This window comes from Cavia porcellus, unplaced genomic scaffold (genome assembly GCF_034190915.1).
Source record: "Cavia porcellus strain 051 isolate PalLab524CR breed Dunkin Hartley unplaced genomic scaffold, mCavPor4.1 scaffold_1, whole genome shotgun sequence".
Taxonomy (NCBI): Eukaryota; Metazoa; Chordata; class Mammalia; order Rodentia; family Caviidae; genus Cavia; species Cavia porcellus.
In genome coordinates this window covers 236,639,984-236,658,883 of record NW_026947484.1, presented here as the reverse complement: position 1 = coordinate 236,658,883, position 18,900 = coordinate 236,639,984, and the positions used below count along the sequence as shown (strand labels likewise).

At 45.1% G+C, this 18,900-nt stretch overlaps 1 protein-coding gene across 1 annotated transcript in view; it reads left to right on the top strand.

The window, feature by feature from the left end:
• The window catches only part of LOC101787599 (protein FAM228A), a 29,242-nt gene continuing 10,342 nt past the window's right edge, over positions 1-18,900 (top strand). The window contains exons 1-5 of the mRNA XM_063231667.1: positions 1-263; positions 1,280-1,348; positions 3,453-3,644; positions 5,890-5,977; positions 6,073-6,235. Of these exons, the coding sequence (XP_063087737.1) occupies positions 174-263; positions 1,280-1,348; positions 3,453-3,644; positions 5,890-5,977; positions 6,073-6,235 (602 nt within the window). The 5' untranslated portion in view covers positions 1-173. The remainder of the gene's footprint in view (positions 264-1,279; positions 1,349-3,452; positions 3,645-5,889; positions 5,978-6,072; positions 6,236-18,900) is intronic.

Here is an 18,900-nt window from a genome sequence, read left to right as displayed (position 1 = left end):
GCCGTGGCCTCCATCTGACAAACAGCAAATTCCCTTTCCTGTTCCTCTACCTGCCCTGGACAAACAACCACAGCCCACCAGCAGCAGTCCCGCTGCCCGGCCGCACGCACGGTGCCCCACCCCTACGCGGCGGGCGCCTCAGTTTCCCTCCCTCGCGCGGTGCAGTTGTCGCCATGGCTGCCGGGAAGGCTCCCCGCTGCTGCCAACGCAGGCCCGAGCTGCTGCGGGCCTGGCCGGGGCCCACATCCGCATCCGACATGGAGGTAAGGCCGCTGGGTTGGGCTGGCCGGGCAGCTGCGGAACTGGGCCTCAGCGGGGGCTGATGGCCTCAAACTCACCGAAATCCTCCTGCCTCGGCCTCCCGGAAAAAAACAACGGTTTCTTTCTTGAAACAAAACTGGATGAAAATCTGACACGTGGCTGAGACTGTTTGCTCATAAACCTAGCAGACTGGCCAAAAACCACGGTTACCTAAGATACTAGTCAGCCTGTGTATTTTTACCTCTCTGAATAAATACAGTGGTTGATTTTAAGTGTATAGTTTGGTTTCAGGGAAATATGCTTGTTTTACAGCCTTGTTTAGTTGCTATCTTAAGTCTAAATTTTTTCAAGTGAAATTCTAGTTATCTTATAAAGAACTTTATTTTGAGACCTAACTATCTATATGAGTATCATTTTGGAATTCACACTAGGTGTAGTGGTGCATGCGTGTAATCCCAGCACGGGGAAGGCTGAGGCAGGAGAGTTATGGTGAACTCAAGGCCAGGCTGGGTTACATAATGAGAATCTTTTTCAAAAACAACAACAACAAAAAAAAACAAAACCCATATATTAAATTATGGGTAAAAATGCAGCTGTGAGATTTCTCTTAGTGACAGATATTTTTGGTTTTGATGCACTTAACAGAATAGAAAGAAGACTGAAAAACAAGATCCCAAGGACCTATGCCAGTTTCACTAGAGATAACTGTTTTAGTATCCTGGATATTCTAGGTACTGGCTTTTATTCTTTTTTCTGTTTGGTCCTTGGGGGCAGGCTCTCGATGTGCAGGTCAAGCTGGCCTTGAGCTCACTTTGTAGCCCGGGCTGGGGGAATGCAGTTGGCTGTGGTGGAAAGTGCTGGTCTTGGATGATGATTTCCTGGAAAACATCCCTGATGAAGATACTTCATACACCTTGGGTCCATGTCGGATTTTCACACACTGGCCCGAGCCCTGAGATGTGTCCCTCGGATTTGTTTCTGCAGGATTCATGTGCTAACATTTGCTCTGTCGTTTCAGGCATTGGCTCGAGCAGACATCGACCAGGCTGTGCACGTGCTGTTATCCAGGGAGAGCTACGTGGTGAGGGTAAGACTCTGGGCTGCGTCCTCAGCCTGCCGCTCTCCGGGGAGCAGCAGTGACCGAGCAGGGCAGCTGGGAGGGGAGGTCACTGTGTCGTTTGCTGTCTGTGGTTTTGACAAATGCTTGAGACAAACCAGGGTTTTTTTTTTTTTTTTTTTTTTTTTTTTTTTTTTTTTTGGTATGGATCTTAGTACTGAATTACATCTCCAGCCCTTTTTAAATTTTTAATTTTGGGACGGTGTCTTGCTAAATTACAAGGCTGGGCTCAAATATTCAACCCTCCTACCTCAGCCTCCCAAAGTGCTGGGATGACAGGCATGTACCACATACCTTCCATGGAGCAGAGGCTCGTGTGGCTCAGGGCTTCTGTCAGCAGTCACATGGCTTCACTGTGAGCAGGCAGAAGAGGGGGGCAGCTCACCCCATGGCGGAGAAGGGTCCTGATCCCCTGTCCCCTTTGGGGCACAGCTCCAGCGACCTCCACACTTCCCCTAGGCCCTGCCTCCTAAGGTGGTCCCCACCTCCAGATAGCACCACCACCTGGGAGCCAAGACAGGGGTCTCTGAGGGACATTTAAAATCTAATTCTATTCGGGTTTTTTTTAGGGGGGGGGGCAGGGTCTCGCTATGCAGTTCAGACTGGCCTCGAGCTCAGTCAGTAGCCCAGGCTGCCCTCGAACTCACAGCGAACCTCCTGCCTCGGCCTCAGGAGTGCTGGGATTATAGGAATCTGCCACCACACCCTACCTAAAATCTAATTCTACCTATGAACCCTATCACTATGTCCATGACCCTCCTGGTCTGGCACTGAATAACAGTTCTTCCCTATAACACTTCTCCTGTGATCCCACATTGTAGTAGGGCTGCATCAGTCCACCAGAAATGAATTCATAGATATACATCCCCGGCCATGAATTCATATTTAAGGAAACTGACCGTTCACTAACCGGTGGTCGCAATGGGATCACCACACTTGGGTGAAGTGAGTTTCAGAAGGTGAGGCTGATCTTGGTGCTGTACTAGTGCCTGGGCGTCTGTCCTGTGGTCCGCAGTGTGTAAAGGCAGTGCATGTGTATTCTCCTGTGAGTGTCAGGGCGGCGTGGGATTAGCCTCCTTTTCGTAGATCAGAGTGTCCATGCAAGTCTGGGGCTCTTCCCACTCTACCACTATAGTCGTAGACACCCCGATGACGAAGACTGGGCAAAAACGGGGACCAGGCATGCTTTGGCATCCTGGAGAGGAAGTAAGGATCCACCGGGTTAGCCATGGTTTGGTCTGGCTCCTGAGCTGGCCGTCTGAAGGTATCTGTGCTGCTGACCCCTGTGGGGATCCTGGCCAAAAGTCCTGATTGTCAGTCTCAAGAATGTCACAGAAAAATAAAAACCAGAGACAAGTATCATATTCCAACAATGGCTGGGAAGTCAAGTCTCTGGATCCGACCTCTTCCACTCCCAAAACAGCCACTATTTATTCGGTCTGTATCATCACAGATGGGGCTGGCAAAGGATTACAGTTCACCCAAAGACTCTACTCCGGAGGGTGTAGATAGTCTTATGTTGGAAATATCTTGACCCAAGTGTAATCCTGCGATGATTGTATGGATGATCTTATGCTTGGAAGTATTTTATCCTTCACTGTAATCCTGAGATGACTTTAAAAGGCGCAGATGATTGTATGCTTGGAAGAGTCCATGGGAAATCCCAGATGGGTGGTACCAACAATCCCTGTCCTTCCTCTCATCCCACGGGGAAATAGGCAAAACCAGCCACTGTGAATTTGTGGTCCCCAGCAGACCTCCCCAGAGCTTCTCCCCGAGTGCCCGGCTGTGCAGTTTATTCCGTGTGCTGCACTCTGGCCGAGTGTGGCGGAGGGCATAGGAGCGGGAGCCAGTGGTTCCCCCTTTGGGCAAGGACAACGAATGAAAACTTCTTTTTACACGGTGCACAGTAGTGACGCAGAATGGTACCCGCTCTGGTACTCGGGCACACATGTGACAGCATGTTCACTCCTGTCACCCGCTCTCTCTTCTCTCAGACACCTCCCCCATCTCTCAAAGGCTCCCTTCCTGGGAGATTTCTGAATCATCTGCCTTCTTTGTGTCACCTCATTAGAGTCTGGATTCATACCTGCAGCATTTAGATATGTTTAAGAAGAGAAGAAAAGAGATGCTACACAAGAAGTGGGTGGAAACTGTAGCAGAGCCTCTTCGGCAAAGAATCGCAGAAAAAGTAACTTTGCTCAGAGGACGTGAAAAAACAAAGCAAGAGAATGCTGACTATCACTGCAACCATGCAAGGAAATCGGTATCGTTTCTTTTTTCTTTATTAGAGTTTATTTTTTGAAGTCAAGGACCAGAGTCAGTTTTCTCCCGGTTGCTGGTGTTCTCAGGTCCACTGTGACTCGCATTTGGGGGGTGGCGTGTGCAGGGCTAGGTCTGCGCTCCAGGCAGAGAGGAGGGGTGAGGAACGGAGTGGGCTCTTCCTGCATCCTGTTCCAGAGCCCACATCCAGAACGCTTTGCCAGCTTCCCTTGGTCTCAGTGGCCAGGCCTGGGTCACTGGAGGGCCCCGCTGTCGGTGGGAGCAAACAAGAGATGGGGTCTGTGTCATGTGCAGAGCTGTTACAGGACCATGTGGCTCAGGGCCACCAAACCGTCAACAGCCAACGCTGTCCTTCAGTTTGGCTTTGCAAAGCAACCCATTGGTTTCTTATTTAGAAAATGGTTTTGTTAGAACTCTGCGGTCAGGAACCTATAGGGAGCTTTAGGTCTACCTCTTTGTAGTACAAATTTAACCTGTTGCTTTCTGGTGGCGTGCACCACGGGATCTTTGCTTTTTATGTTTTCCCCAGGTATTTGCCAAGGATAGGGAGAATTTAGGAGGATCACAGCTCTTTAGTAATGCAATGTAAGACTTTTTTTCTGCTTAGGGAGTGGAACCGGGGCCTCTCCCGAGCCCTGGGAGTTAGGTGTGCTTATTCTCTTTTCATTTAAAAATATGCACAAAAGCATTTCCCGTTTCAGAGCAGGAATTCAAAAGTAATTTAGATTCCTGGCGAGTTTCCATCTACTGGTAAGCAAGGCGGGCACAAGCCCCCGCGGCAACTGGTTCTTCTGTTCATCCTCGATCGCATGCAGCAAACCGGCAGCAGCAGAGGAAGAGAGGCCTGGGGACCACGTGTGGACAGCAGTGCGGCCCAGCCAGTGCATGGCCAGGGGGACTTGGGAAGCTTCTTTCTTGAGGGATATCAAGGAAGGCTCCCCACAGAGTTAACACACCGGCTTGAAACAAGTCCGCGGACCCTGCACTGCCCATGGTTGAGTTAAAATGCTGAGATGTAGATTGCAGTAGTTTGCTCCTGTGTATCAGAAGAAGTCACATGATATTCCTATTAATTAAAAAAGAAACCAAACCAGATCATTGGGAGAAAGATAAGGTTTATTGTGGTTGTGTAGAATCTTTTGTCTTATTTTTTGGTGGATATTTTGAGACAGGGTCTCGCTATGCAGTTCAGGCTGGCCTTGGGCTCACTTTGTAGCTCAGGCTGGTCTCCAATTCACAATAATCCACCTGTCTCAGCCTCCTGAGTGCTGGGATTGCAGATGTGAGCCAGCACACCCAGTGGTGGTATAGAATTTAATTGCCAGAGGTGTTGATGTGTGCCTCCCATTTATTCAAGGGGTGTGTGTGTGTGTGTGTGTGTGTGTGTGTGTGTGTGTGTGTGTGTTTTATAGCACTAGCACAAGAGCCCAGGACTTTGCACGTGCTAACAAGTGCTCCACTACTGAGCTAAATCTCAAGCCTTCTTTAAGTTTTGAGACAGGATCTCACTAAGTTGCCTAAGCTGGCCTCAAGTTTATGATCCTCCTGCCTCAGCCTTCCAAATAGCTGGGATTATTGTATGTGGGACACCGTACCTGGCTCAGGGATTGTCTGCCCTGGGCCCAGGCTTGGGTTAAATGCTGTGGAGGAAAAGAATACTCCTCCTGCTGTCTTCAGGAGACCAGGAGAAAACATCGCAGGACTTGTGCACTTCCCATCCCCTGGTCCCTCTCTCCCGTTCTCTCAGCCCCTACATGCAGTTAGCAGGGCTCCAGGAGTATGTCTCCTGCTTCTGCAGCGTTGTGCTGGCTCCTGTCCTGGGGAGCTTGTCACCGGGGCTCGTAGCTCAGTGGAAGAGCCTTGCCCAGGACCTGGGTTGAACCTCAGCACCAAAAACAAAATAAAGCGAAACATTTACAGATTGTCTGTATACACCGAGGGACCACGGGAGCTGGCGTGGCTCCAGTTTCTCCACGGCCACGTGGCGCAGGAGCAGGTCCCTTCTTCGAGGGCCTCTTCTCCGTCCAGCCATTCGTGCTCAGTGAAGTGTCCTTCGCTGGGGCAAGCGGTGTTCACCCCTCTGCTGCTCTGGGGCTGGCACCACACCTGTGTCTTGGTTCTCAGCTGCTTTGGGGTGCAGGAAGGCCATGCATACTCAAATGCTGAGGACGGATTAAAAACCTAGTACAAACTGCACTCCGGGCCTCATACAGCCTCTTTCCTTGCAGGTTACAGTGCCCCCGTTTGCTGGTCCTCTGTTTCAAAGACAGCAAAAGGCAGAGGAAGAGAAGAAAAGCGGCCCTCGGGATGGGACAGGTGCTTTGTGGGGTGTCAGTCAAGGGATCGCCCACTGCAAGAGCGGCTGGAGTTGCCTGTAAGAGCGTCAGTGGGGCTCTCCTGTTTTCCTGTAGGAAGGCGATGTTCCACAAAGGAGCTTAAACACACGGACAAGGCCGGCCTGCGTGCCAGGCTGCCCCAGGGCCCATCCCCTGGCCTCCGCAGGCCCCCAGAGGCGTGGTATGACACTGCTCGGAGACCCGGGGCGCACAGTGCCTGCATGCAGGCAGTGGCCAGGTACGCAGTGTGACCGGTCCTGTCTTTTTCTTTTAGTGATTTAAATTTTATTGTTACTATCATCACTTCGCCACTATGGGACATATGTAGAAAATGGCGTAAAACATAAACAGCTTAAAGAATCCCCAAGCCAGGTCTGCGGCAACACTACCCAGGACACATGGAAGGTGCCGTGTCCTCCTGCCAGGGTAATGCCACTGTTTCTGTGTCGTCCCCCCGCCCCATGCCGAGGTCAGCTGGGGCTGAGCACGCCGAGCAGGAGCCCTTCCACCGAGCAGCACCCTTCCTCACGCTGTCCAGCTCCTTGCTTTGCCTATCCACCACCTTCGCATCCTTAACGAGCGGTGCTCATTTTGCCTCAATTTCATATAAATGGGACTTTGGAGCATTTACTCTTTTGTGAGTGACTTTTAAAAACACTTAAGGAGGGTAAAATTTATTTACCATAAAATTCCCGCCAAGGGAGGGTTTTAAGTGTATAGCAATATAATTCAATGTGCAACTGACTTACTTTGCTCATACATATATGTACATATATTTGCTCATGTAAGTGCATGTATATGTACATACACACACACACACATTTAGTGGTACTGAGGATTGAACCCAGTGTGTCTGCACTCAGCTGCATCCCCAGTCTATCTTTTTACTTTTTTATTTTGAGACAAGGTCTTGCTAAATTTCTGAGTTTGGGCTTGCATTTGGGATCCTCCTGCTTTAGCTTCCCAGAGTGCTGGAATTACAGATGCGTGCCACCTTACTGTTAGAGTTTTTCGGTGCAATGAAAGAGCAGAATATAAAAGTGGCCTTTATTCCAAGGGCATGGAGAGGAGCCCATAACGGAAATGATCTGGGTTTTCTCCTCTGGCCTGGATTGGGGTGTGGGGCATATGTAACCTTTGACCAGGGGTGGTGCTTAGGGAGGGCATTAATGATTGGAATTTTTTTCTCACACACTGAAAAAGGAAAAAGGACCTTGTATTGGGGGAAGGAGAAAGTGACCTCAGAGTAAACACCCCTGATTTGGCTTCCACTGCCATAAGGTCCTGTAATGCATTCTAGGGCAAAACTCTCACTTACCAAGTGAATGGTCCTGCTCATTCATCTCTTTCTTCTCCTAAACTTTTAGCAGTCAGTAACTTTTTTTTCTTTTTGAGACAGGGTTTCACTGTGCAGGTCAGGCTGGTCTCCAGCTGAAGCGATCCTCCTGTGATTACAACACGCACTACCACACCAGCTAGCGATCACTGATCACTTTACTATCTCTGTGCTTTCACCTTTTCCAGGATTCATATGGTTGGAATCTTACAGGTGTAATCTTTACAACCGCAAGTTTATTATGTAATCAATACGATTACAACGATAGTCACAGGCGACACTGATCCGATGGCAAATCATAGGATGAGTGTGAGGTGGGACGAAACTATGAGCAACCAATAAGCTTACAAGTGCAATATTGATTAGGGCATCAACAGGGGACATGAGTCCTGCGGCAAGAGCACCTGGGCAGATGAGGACTTTCCTGGAAGGGCTGGGGTAAGAAGGCTGATCCTCCGCCCCAAGGAGATTGATGCCTAGTTAGAACGGCAGTCCCTGCTGTCCACTCCAGGGGAAGTGTATGAGCGAATAGTTGCATTTTCTTCTGAAATCTGACCGTCAGTGAAGATGCCTCCGTCCACATTGACCCAAGGGCCCAGCCCTGTCTGACTGCCTAGGATATTTCTGTCTCACTCCGCTGTCTGTAGTACCCCACCCTAACTGCCGGGAAGGGGCAACGGGCGAGGACTGACGTGAGCGCTTGCAGCTGAAGAAGTCCTGGTTGGGACTGGCAGTGGGAGATGCTCCACGGAGGGTCTAGTTAAAGGCCCTCAGCAGGCACCAGGTGTTCTTGTCTTATACAGCTTTCAATCTGGAGGAGACAAGGCCATGGAAACAATTAAGTGTACAAGGGCCAATAATAACACCAGCAGGAAGATTATGAATGTAGCCAACAAAGGTTTGCATCAGGAGGAAGGAGCCAATAACAGCTTTCCACAAAGAGGAAGGAGAAGGTCCAGGGATTTCAGAATCTGACGCGCCATTACCCTGTCGTTCTTGACAGCTATTGAGATATTAGCAGAAAGATCAGGAATGTGCACACAGCATTCAGCTCTTACCCCTTCCCCCCTGCCCCCCTTGTGCTGCTGTTAGAATGGCTGATGCCGTTCAGTTTTGGAGGACAGCTCGCCTCATTCATTGTACTTCTTCATTCAGGGGAGAGAGACCAGCTGCAGTGTCATTTAAGGCCCACCGAGTGTAGTTAGTTAAGGCTCGATGCGTTGCATGACATCCTCTAACCCGAGGGAAGGGGTAAAGACAGAAGCCAAATGATCACACCAGTGAAACTCTTCTAGAGTCTGTAGGTTTGTCAGTGCCGTTGACCCTTCTGCCTGATAACCATGCAGATCCCGTCCTGTGTCTTCCTGTCCATCCAGGGAGCAGCCAGGGCCACAGACTGGGTCCATGGGACCAATGAGTACCAAGGGGAGCCAGTTTGTTGCAAATCAGTCTTCAGTCTATAAGGTTATTGTGTATAAATGTTATCCGGGGGGTTGTTGTTGTAGTCAGGAGTTGTACACAGAGAACAATTCAGTTCAGGACATGGAGTTTATAATATTTTTATAATGGTCACCGGAAGTTAACACAGGAAAATGCAGGAAATCTATTCGCAACACCAAAGACATAGATTAGTCAAGAGCCTAAACCCCACAGCAATGTCCCACATGAGTCCAGATAAAAACCCAGAGCTCAGGACAATGCCTCCCAAGAGTTCAACTGGAGGCCCACAAGGACTCACGCCAGTCTCTTTTACGGATCCATGCCGGGAAGACCCAAGGATCAGCCGTGGAAGCCAGAAAGTCTATGCTAGCAGGATGAAGGAACTGTGCTAGTGGGAGGAGGGTTCTACGCTGCAGCCGAGAAGTCACACTCACAACAAAGACCAGGGCTGTCCTGAAAGGCACCACAGCTGTCCTCAGCGACACGGAGGCCCCAAGCTCCACCAACGACAAGCACAGTCGGGTACATGTCAGGAAGCAGCATGACGAGTTTATCCTGGAGACCAAGCAGCACACATCTTCCCCTCTGCGCCAGAAAGCAATGCTTGATGTGAGGACCAAAGCCTCTCCAGGAGAACCAACAGCTCAGACAGCAACTTGTAGGAGAACCCACAATGCCTCCTTAATGCCTCAACCGTCCACACCGCCCTTCTTTTCCACCTATTTATCCTGGCAACTTTCCTCAGGTGGAGCATCCTCGCCCAACGCCATGCTGATGTAATCCAGCTGGCGTTAAATTGACCACCAGCTCTTAATCCTTAACAGTTGTTCATCCCAAGATTTAATAGAGTGAAGCCAACAAGCATTGAAGTGATTTTCCTGAGGGCCTTTCTAGTAAGATGTCCCACTTGGTTAACCATAGGTCATTATTCCATGTCTGGAAATAGCCATCTTGACAACGATGGTTGTTAGCCCTCAGGACAGGACTCTTATTAATAGAGAGCCTACCAGATCCTTTAGAGAGGCTTCAGTTGCATTGTTAGAAAGGATTCTATCATGTCCAGGGTCATTAAGAGTATAGTTTATTGGTCACTCAGCTACCTTGTAATACTGGGCTAAACTATGAATCATCAAATGCTTTCATAATTCATCGACACAGTAGTGTAGTTTATTTCAATCATCTCCTTGGTGTGAGAGTACCCACGAAGGAAGTCCAGATGTACTGGACAAAGGTAGGAGGCCACATATCTGACAACATTTTTGTTGTAATGATTCTGCATATCCTTGTGTCCACCTTAGAGAGGAATTGTATTCTCCCTTAAGTGGTAAAGGGATTAGTAAAAGAGCTAAGATCACATCTTAGATTGCTGATCTGGAGACTTGTTTTGTTCTTGAACACGGATCTTAAGTCCTCTATGTGTTCACAGGCGTGTTCCAATGATGGTTGCTCACAACGACAGTCACTGGTTCCCATGTCTTGAGTCAGGTGTGGTGTGTCCAGGAGTCCAGCCCGACTACTGGACAGCTGGTGGGGTTGACGGGGTCGTGGTGTATGGTCCTTCCCAAGCTGGCTCTACGGAAGGAGATGGCAAAGTAAGACACTTTACCAGTGTTAGGTCTCCGGGGTGGAGTATGGGAGTCTCTTTTCTTTAGGCTGAGCTTCTGTTAGCTCTTGGAATCAGTTGGAATTTAGATTTTTTTATTTTAAAGATATTAAGACAAAACAGGACGTAACAAAGCAGATCAGAACAGAACAATGTAAGCAACACAGTAGTTCACCAGAAGACAACCCATAATTAACAGTAATTACCATAATGTCTCTTTCTTTGAAATAGTTGAGCATAACCTCATATACAATAGTACCAAACATAACAAAATAGGATAAAACCATTCAAGAGAATGAAAGTATTACAGGGCATTCAGAACCAAATAACAGGGGCTGGAGATTTAGCTCAGCGGCATAAGCACCTGCCTGGCAAGCATGAGGTCGTGAGTTTGGTCCTCGGTACCACAAAAAGAAAAAAAAAAAAAAGAACCAAATAACAGAAACGAACAATGGCTACTCTATTATCTCATTTCCATAGAAAATTTGTTTATACTATCACACGTAATACAATCCAATAAGATACAACATGATAGAACCAAAGGAAACAGAAGAGCAAAAGCATGGTAAGGACTTCAGAGCAAGATGATATTAAATCAGCACTGGCTATTATAATGTCTTGTTTTCTTCAAAATAGCTGTTCATACCATCACAGATAATAGAATCAAACAACCCAGGATAAAACCATTCCAACTAATGAATGCAATCATTATAAGGCTTCAGAGTAATGTAATGGAGAATCATGATTACCATAAACTCTTATGTACTGTTAACATTTCTTATACTAGGGAGAATGTACAGTATTTATACATGTGAGTTTGATTTATTTCGCTTATGAGTATGGTCTCAAGTTGCATCCATTTATTTATAAATATCTCAATGAGATCATTCTTTATAGCTGAGTAGTACTCCATTGTCTAAAAACACCACATGTTTTTTATTCATTCCTCAGTTGATGGGCATTTGGGTTGTTTCCAAGATTGTGCTACTATAAACATGGGTGCACATATATCACTGTGGTGTGATGTTTTCAGTTCTTCTGGGAATATCCCTAGAAGTAGAATAGCTGGAACAAATGGGACTTCGAATCCCAGCTTTTTGAGAAATCTCCAGACTGACCTCCACAGTGGTTGCACCAGTCTACACTCCCACCAACAGTACAGGGGAGTTCCTTTTTCCCCACAGCCTCTCCAGCATTTGTTGTTGGTAATTTTCTTGATCCTGGCCATTCTTTCTGGAGTGAGATGGAATCTCAGTGTTGTTTTAATTTGCATTTCTCTAATGACTAATGACGATGAACATTTTTTCATGTATTTATTTGCCATTTGTATTTCTTTATCTGAGAACTGTGTGTTCATCTCAGATGCTCATTTTTGGATTGGGTCTTTGAATTTTGGGGGTCTGATTTTTTAAAATTCTTTATATGTTTTAGACAGAAGTCTTTTGTCGAGGGACAGTTCACTAAGATTTTTTTCCTTGTTTGTAGGTTTTCTTTTCACTATGCTGGAGATTTCTTTTGACATGCTTTAATAAGACGTGATCCCAGCTATTGATTCTGGGAAGTATTTCTCATGCGTTTTGATTCCTGCTCATGAATTCTCTACCTACCCCTAAGTCTTCAAGATTTTTACCTACTTTGTCTTCCAACAGATTTAATGTTTCTGTTTTAATATTCAGATCTTTGATCCATTTAGATTTTAGTTTAGTATATGGTGATAGGGATGGGTCTAGTTTTAGTTTTTGGCATATGGAGAGCCAGTTTTTCCAGCACCATTTATTAAACAGACTGTTATTCTTCCAGTGAAGAATGGTCCCTTTATCAAAGATAAAAAGTGCTTGAGTGTGTAGGTAGTTGTGGTTGTATCTTCTAATCTATTCCATTTATCTTTAGATCTGTTTTTATTCCAGTACCATGTTGATTTTATTACAGTAGCTTTGTAGTATAATTTCAAGTCAGGGATTGTAATGCCTCCTGCCTTGCCTTTGCTGCTTAGAATTGGTTTTGCTATTCTAGGTCTCCTCTAGTTCCAGATGAATATTAGGAGTGATTTCTCTAGATCTATGAGGTATGTTGATATTATTTTCATTGGGATTGCATGAATCTGTATAACAGTTTTGGGAGAATGGCCATTTTCACAATATTTATTCTTCCTAACCATGAACAAGGGATGTCTTTCCATTTTCTGAGATCATCTTCAATTTCTTTTTTCAGGGTATTATAATTTTTTCCTGTATAGATCTTTTACTTCTTTCATGAGATTAATTCCTAAGTATTTTATTTTTTTGGATGCTAGTGTGAAGGGCATGGCTTCTCTTATTTCTCTCTCTGTGATTTTGTTGTTAGTGTATAGAAATGTTATAGACTTTTGAGTACTGACTTTGTATCCAGCTACATTGCTGAATTTATTATATCTAGGAGTCTTTCAATGGAGTTTTGGGGGTCTTCTATGTAGAATATCATGTCATCTGCAAATAATGATAATTTACCTTCCTCTTTTCCTATCTTTACCCCTTTTATTTCTCTCTTGTCTAATTGCCCTGGGTAGTATTATATTTAATAGGAATAGTGATAAAGGACATCCTTGTCTTGTGCCTGATTTTAAGGTAAAGGCCTCCAGTTTTTGGCCATTTAATATGATGTTGGCTGTTGGTTTGTCATAGTTGGCCGTTATCATATTGAGGTAAAGACCATCTATTTCAATTATCTGTAAGGTTCTTATCATGAATGAATATTGGACCTTATCAAAAGCTTTTTCTCCATCTGTAGAAATGATCATGTGATTCTTACTTTTGCTTTTATTGATACGGTGGATTATATTTATTGACTTATGTATGTTGAACCATCTCTGCATGCCTGGGATGAATCCCTCTTGGTCATGGTGTATGATCTTCTTGATGATTTGCTGCATCCTATTTGCCAATATTTGATTGAGGATTTTTGCATCTGTGTTCATTAGGGAGATTGGCCTGTAGTTCTCTTTTTCAGTTGGGTTTGGTACTAGAGAAATATTTCAGGTTCAGGTTTTGGTACTTGTCCGGCGCCGCGTCTGTCCCGCAGAATGAAGCACACGAACACTTTGTCTCTGCAGGCTCCTTTATTGACTGGGCTACAACCTCAATACACGTCCGTCCTTGACGGCTTCCTACGTGTTGTGCGTCGGGCACTTCCTATACTTGGGCTTATATAGCTAATGTTATCCAATCATGGGATTACACGTGGGGACAGGCGATTGGGCGGCAACAAGGAAGCAATCAATCATTACCATATATGGCGGGGACAGTAAGCCGAGCAAGAACCAGGAAGCAGGATGTGTGCGCCATCTTGGGCACACGATGGGTGGGGGAGCAGCGAGGCGGTAGGCAGACGCCATCTTGTGGCTATATTCTCATGGGTAATACGGCAGGCTCCCAACAGGTACTAGAGAAATATTTGCTTCCAGGAATGACTTAGGAAGGATTGCTTCCCTTTTGATTTCATTGAAGAGTTTGAGGAGTGTCAGCATTAAGTCTTCTTTGTACTTGTAGAATTCTGCAGTGAATCTGTCTGGGCCTGGGCTCTTCTTTGTAGGTAAGGACTTAATTATATTTTTAATTTCATTAATAGAAGTGGGGTTATTCAGCAGTTTTATATCTTCTTGACCCAGTTTTGGCAATTCATATGTTTCTAGGAATCTATCCATTTTTCCTGCGTTATCGAATCTATGAGAGTAGAGGTTTTTGAAATAGGTGTTGATGATCTTCTGTATTTTCACAGAGTCTTATTGATTTCACCTTTTTCATTCCTTATTGCATGTATTTGAGCTTTTTCTTTCCTTTTTAAAATTAGGTTGGCTAGGGGCTAATGAATTTTACTTACTCTTTCAAAGAACCAACTCTTTGATTCATTGATTCTTTGGATTGTTTTCTTAGTCTCTATTGCGTTAATTTCTGCTCTGATTGTTATAATTTCCTCCCTTTTGGCTTTGGGCTTGACTTGCTCTTCTTTTTCTAGATGTTTGAGGTGTAACATCAGGTTATTTATTTGTATTCATTCTGTTTTCCTGATGTGGGAACTCAGTGCAATAAATTTTCCTCTGAGGATGGCTTTCATTGCATCCCACAGATTCCCGTAACTTGTTTTTGTGTTTTCATTTGCTTGTAGGTATTGTTTCATTTCTTCTTTAATTTCCTCTGTGACCCACTGATTGCTCAAGAGTGTATTATTCACTTTCCATGTGTTTGTCGGGTTTTTACAGTTTCTTTTATCATTAATTTCTAGTTTCATGGTGCTATGATCCGATAACATGCAAGGGATAATTTCAACTCTTTTGCATTTACTTAAATATGTTCTGTGGGCTAGGACATGGTCTGTTTTAGAGAATGTCCCATATACTGTTGAGAAGAATGTATATTCTGATGTTGTTGGATGGAACACTCTGTATATGTCTATCAAGTCCATTTGCTCATAGGTGTGATTCAGTTCTGTTATTTCTTTGCTGATTTTCTGTCTGGTTGATCTGTCCCTTGGTGTCCATGGTATGTTAAGGTCTCCTGTTATAATTGTGTTATTGCTTATTTTTCATTTCTATTAATACTTGCTTTGTATAACTGGGTGCTCTGGAATTTGGTGCATATATATTTAAAATTGTTATTTTTTCCTCTTGAAGTTTTCCCTTAAGCAGTATGTAATGACCTTTTTCTCTGTTTTTTTTTTTTTGTTTGTTTGTTTTTTTTATCGGTACCTGGGATTGAACTCATGACTGTGTGCTTGCAAGGCAGGCGCTTATGCCGCTGAGCTAAATCCCCAGCCCAACCTTCTTTATTTCTTAGGATCATTCTTGGTTTGAAGTTCACATTGTCTGCAAACAGAATAGCCACCCCCGCTTTTTTTTGTGTGTGTTCCTGTTGCATGAAGTATTGTTTTCCATCCTTAGACTTTCAGTCTGTGAGTTTCCTTTTGGGTTAGATGGGTTTCTTGTAGACAGCATATGGTTGGATGTTTCTTTTTTTTTTTTAAAGGCTAGTCAAGTGAAGCAGTGGGAGTGGAGAAGGAACAAAGAAATCTGTAACTGGTTGTGATCAATTAGTTGTAAACACCACTGCACTCGGACCAGCCGGTTGGATGTTTCTTGATCCATTCTGCCAGTCTGTTTCTTTTAATTGGTGCACTGAGACCATTTACATTAATGGTTATAACTGTTATATATTGGTTTATTGTTGACATGTTATCTTTCTTCTGTTGCATCTTTATCTTTCCATTCTGTTTAATTGTCTACCTTGCTTCGTGTTTTTTTTCCTATGTGTATCTAAACTGTCTTTCAGTATTTTTTGCAGGGTTGGCTTGGTGATCATGAAGTTCTTCAGCTGTTCTTTGTCATGGAAGTATGTTATTTCTCCATCCATTTTGAAGGACAGTTTTTCAGGGTACATCGGTCTAGGTTAGAAATCATTTTCCTTTAGGATCTGAAATACTTTACTCCATGCTCTTCTTGACTTTATTGTTTGTGTTGAGAAGTCTGCTGTGATTCTGATAGGTTTTCCTTTATAGGTGATCTCTCCTCTCGAACAGCTTTTAATATTGTACTTTTATGCTAGATTTCTGGGATGGTAATTATTATATGTCTAGGTGTAGTTTTATTTTGGTTATGGCTATTTGGAGTTCTATATGCTTTACTAATCCTAATGTCAGTTTCCATTCTCATGTTTGGGAAATTTTCAGCTGTTACTTCTGTAAATAGTCTCTTGATATCATTTGTGGTGTCCCCTTCTTTTTCATTTATCCCTATCAATTGTATGTTTTTTTTCTTTGCATGATCTTGAAGCTGTTGGATTGTTATTTCCTGGTTCCTTGTGACTTTTAAGAGATCTTTCCTTTCCTGTTCACTGGCTGCAATCTTGTGTTCGAGGTCTGAAATTCTATCTTCAATTTCGTTGAGGCGGTTTTGACAACTTTCAATGGAATTTTTGATTTCCTGTATATCTCTTTGAATCTGCTTTATGTATTCTGTTTGTTTCTTATATTGTTCACCCAGGGATTCTATCTTTTTGTTTTGTTCTTCTAATTTTTTAACTGTGTCTTCTTTAGATGTGTTCAGCATTTCTTTTGTTACTTTTATCATTTCTTCTTTTACCTGGGAGACTATTTGTAGTTTGAATTCCTTTAAAGTTTTCCAGAGTTGCTTCTTTATTTCAGTTACTATTATTTCAGGTGTATGGCATATATTTTCTTCTATGTACATGGCTCCTAGGCTTTCTTGGGATGGGCTGGATGTTTGCGATTGTATTTTGGTTTCGTTTTGTCGTTTTCCTATATTTCCATGTTTCAAGATTTCAAGTGTTGTTCCAAGGTTTCCCCTGGGTGTGTTGGAAATCGTCTCCTGTGTCGTGGGCTTCTGGGACTCCTCTGGCAGCACAGCTCCTTGGATTGAAAGAAGGTCACTGGGCATGGCCCAGGCAGGCCTGAAACCTTCAGAGCTCAGTCTAGTGTGGCTGCAAGCAAGGATCCTGACCACTGGGAGCAAGGATCTCAAACTGTCCCAGGGCTCTGATGGTGTGCAGGAACCCACCTCCTCTGGCAGTGAAGCTCCCTGGATTGAAAGGTCACCAACCATGGCCCAGGCAGGCCCTCAATCTGTTGGAACTTAGCCAGTGAGGTGATAACCATCAGTAAGACATCTGTTTCTCTATGGAAGAGAAAAATCATGGGAAAAGGGCATCCATGAAGTATTTCAAGTGGATTGAGGCCTAGAATTTGAGGCATTGTTCTTATTTTGAAGAGAGCTAACAGTGCTAAGTGAGGCCACTGTAGGTGGGTATGCTGAACCATTTTGTGAAGATGTCTCTTTAGGGTCTCATTTATATTTTCTACCTTTCTTGAGGACTGTGGCCCCCATGCACAGTGGAGGCGACAGAGAATGCTCAGTGTCCAAGAGACACCCTCTGTGACTGTTGCCTTAAAAGAAGACCTGTTGTTACTTGTAAACTCTTGGGGTGTCCAAATCTGGGGAGGATTTCTGAGACCAAAACCTGTCCCACCTCTTGTGCCTTTTCTGTTCTGCAGGGAAAGGTTTCAACCTGATTTCTGAAGGCCTCGACCACACTAACAAGTACCGAGCTCCTTTACCTTTTGGCACATGAGTGAAATGAGGCTGCCAGGACGTCTAGAAACTGTTCGGGGGGGGGGGGGCTGCAGTAGCCACGATAACCCCACTAGCTCTTAGGCCCCTCTGTTGATGGAGTCTGGTATTTTAAGTTCCTCCAGATCTAGCTATAATTTTTTGGTCTTTTTTGAGACAGGGTCTCACTATACAGTTCAGGCTGCCTTGAGGTCACTTTGTAGTCCAGGCTGGTTTTGAAATTGCAGTAATCCTCCTGCCTCAGCCTCCTGAGTGCTGGGATTACAGGCATGAGCCACCCCCTGGCTAAGAATTATTTCCTAATGTAAACAAAGTTTGAACATAAGCAATTTTGACCATTTTCCTTCTTTCCTACAGTAGGATTCTAGATGTAAAATAAGCACCATAGAGGTCCTTTTCCTGTTCTCACCACAGACCAGGAAGGTTTGTATTTGGAGAAGTTACTGGAATTCTAGCATGTCAATTCCAGTCTTCCACTTCCAGTACAACCCACCGCAATACTAAAGACACTGAGACACATATATTGTTATGGGAAGCCAAGGTGGTCCTACGTCCTACCAAGATGGTGACCAGAGTCCAAACAGGGTTTTATTAACTCTGTTGAGGGGGGTGGCTCGGGGATGAGTGACAGTGAGAACAGCAGGAAATACGTGACTGCTGTTAGCTGGGCTGTTCAGGAGGCCTGAGATCACCTCTGTGACTGCAGAGGGCAAGAAAGGCACAGAGAGAGAGAGAGAGAGAGAGAGAGAGAGAGATCTGCGTAACAACTGAGTAGTATCTAATAATTTGGGGTCAGTGCTTCAGCTCTGATGTCCAGTCCTTTTTGTCCTGGAAGTCTCCTTGAGGCTCAGCATGGAGCACGGCTCTCCATCCCGCCTGGCTCAGCCATGCTTTTCTGGGAGTCGCAGGGAAACAGCAACTGTCACCTTGCTTCAAGGACTACACATCAGCTCCTCAGCCAGCCGATCTACATGGCTTAGAGCCAACTGAAGGGACAAAGAAGTGGCCCGGCCAGCTCTGCGCATCAGGACATGGAGACAGGGCCGAGTTTATGTGAAACAGAGATCGTTGCTCTTCTTTCGAGGCGAGTAGTCTGGGCGTTCCCACAGAGCATCCTAGTTAGTGCTTCCCTCTCCATGCCATTTTGGCTTTAGGGATTAGCTAGGCTATGCGCATGTGCAGAAAAACATCAAACTGCTCTTTTTCGAGCACCTTCAAAAAGCGTTACAGAGGGGGAAGAGCGTCCTGTGTCTCCATCCAGCTGTCTCGGTGGGAGAGCTCCAAAGGATCCAGGGGATGACTCTCCCCACCTGCCAGCTGTCCAGAATGCTGAGGAGTGAATTCCAGGAGCATCGGAGGTTGAGAGGAGGAGGAATTCACTGAGAGAGAGGGAGCGTCTGCCTGAGGACG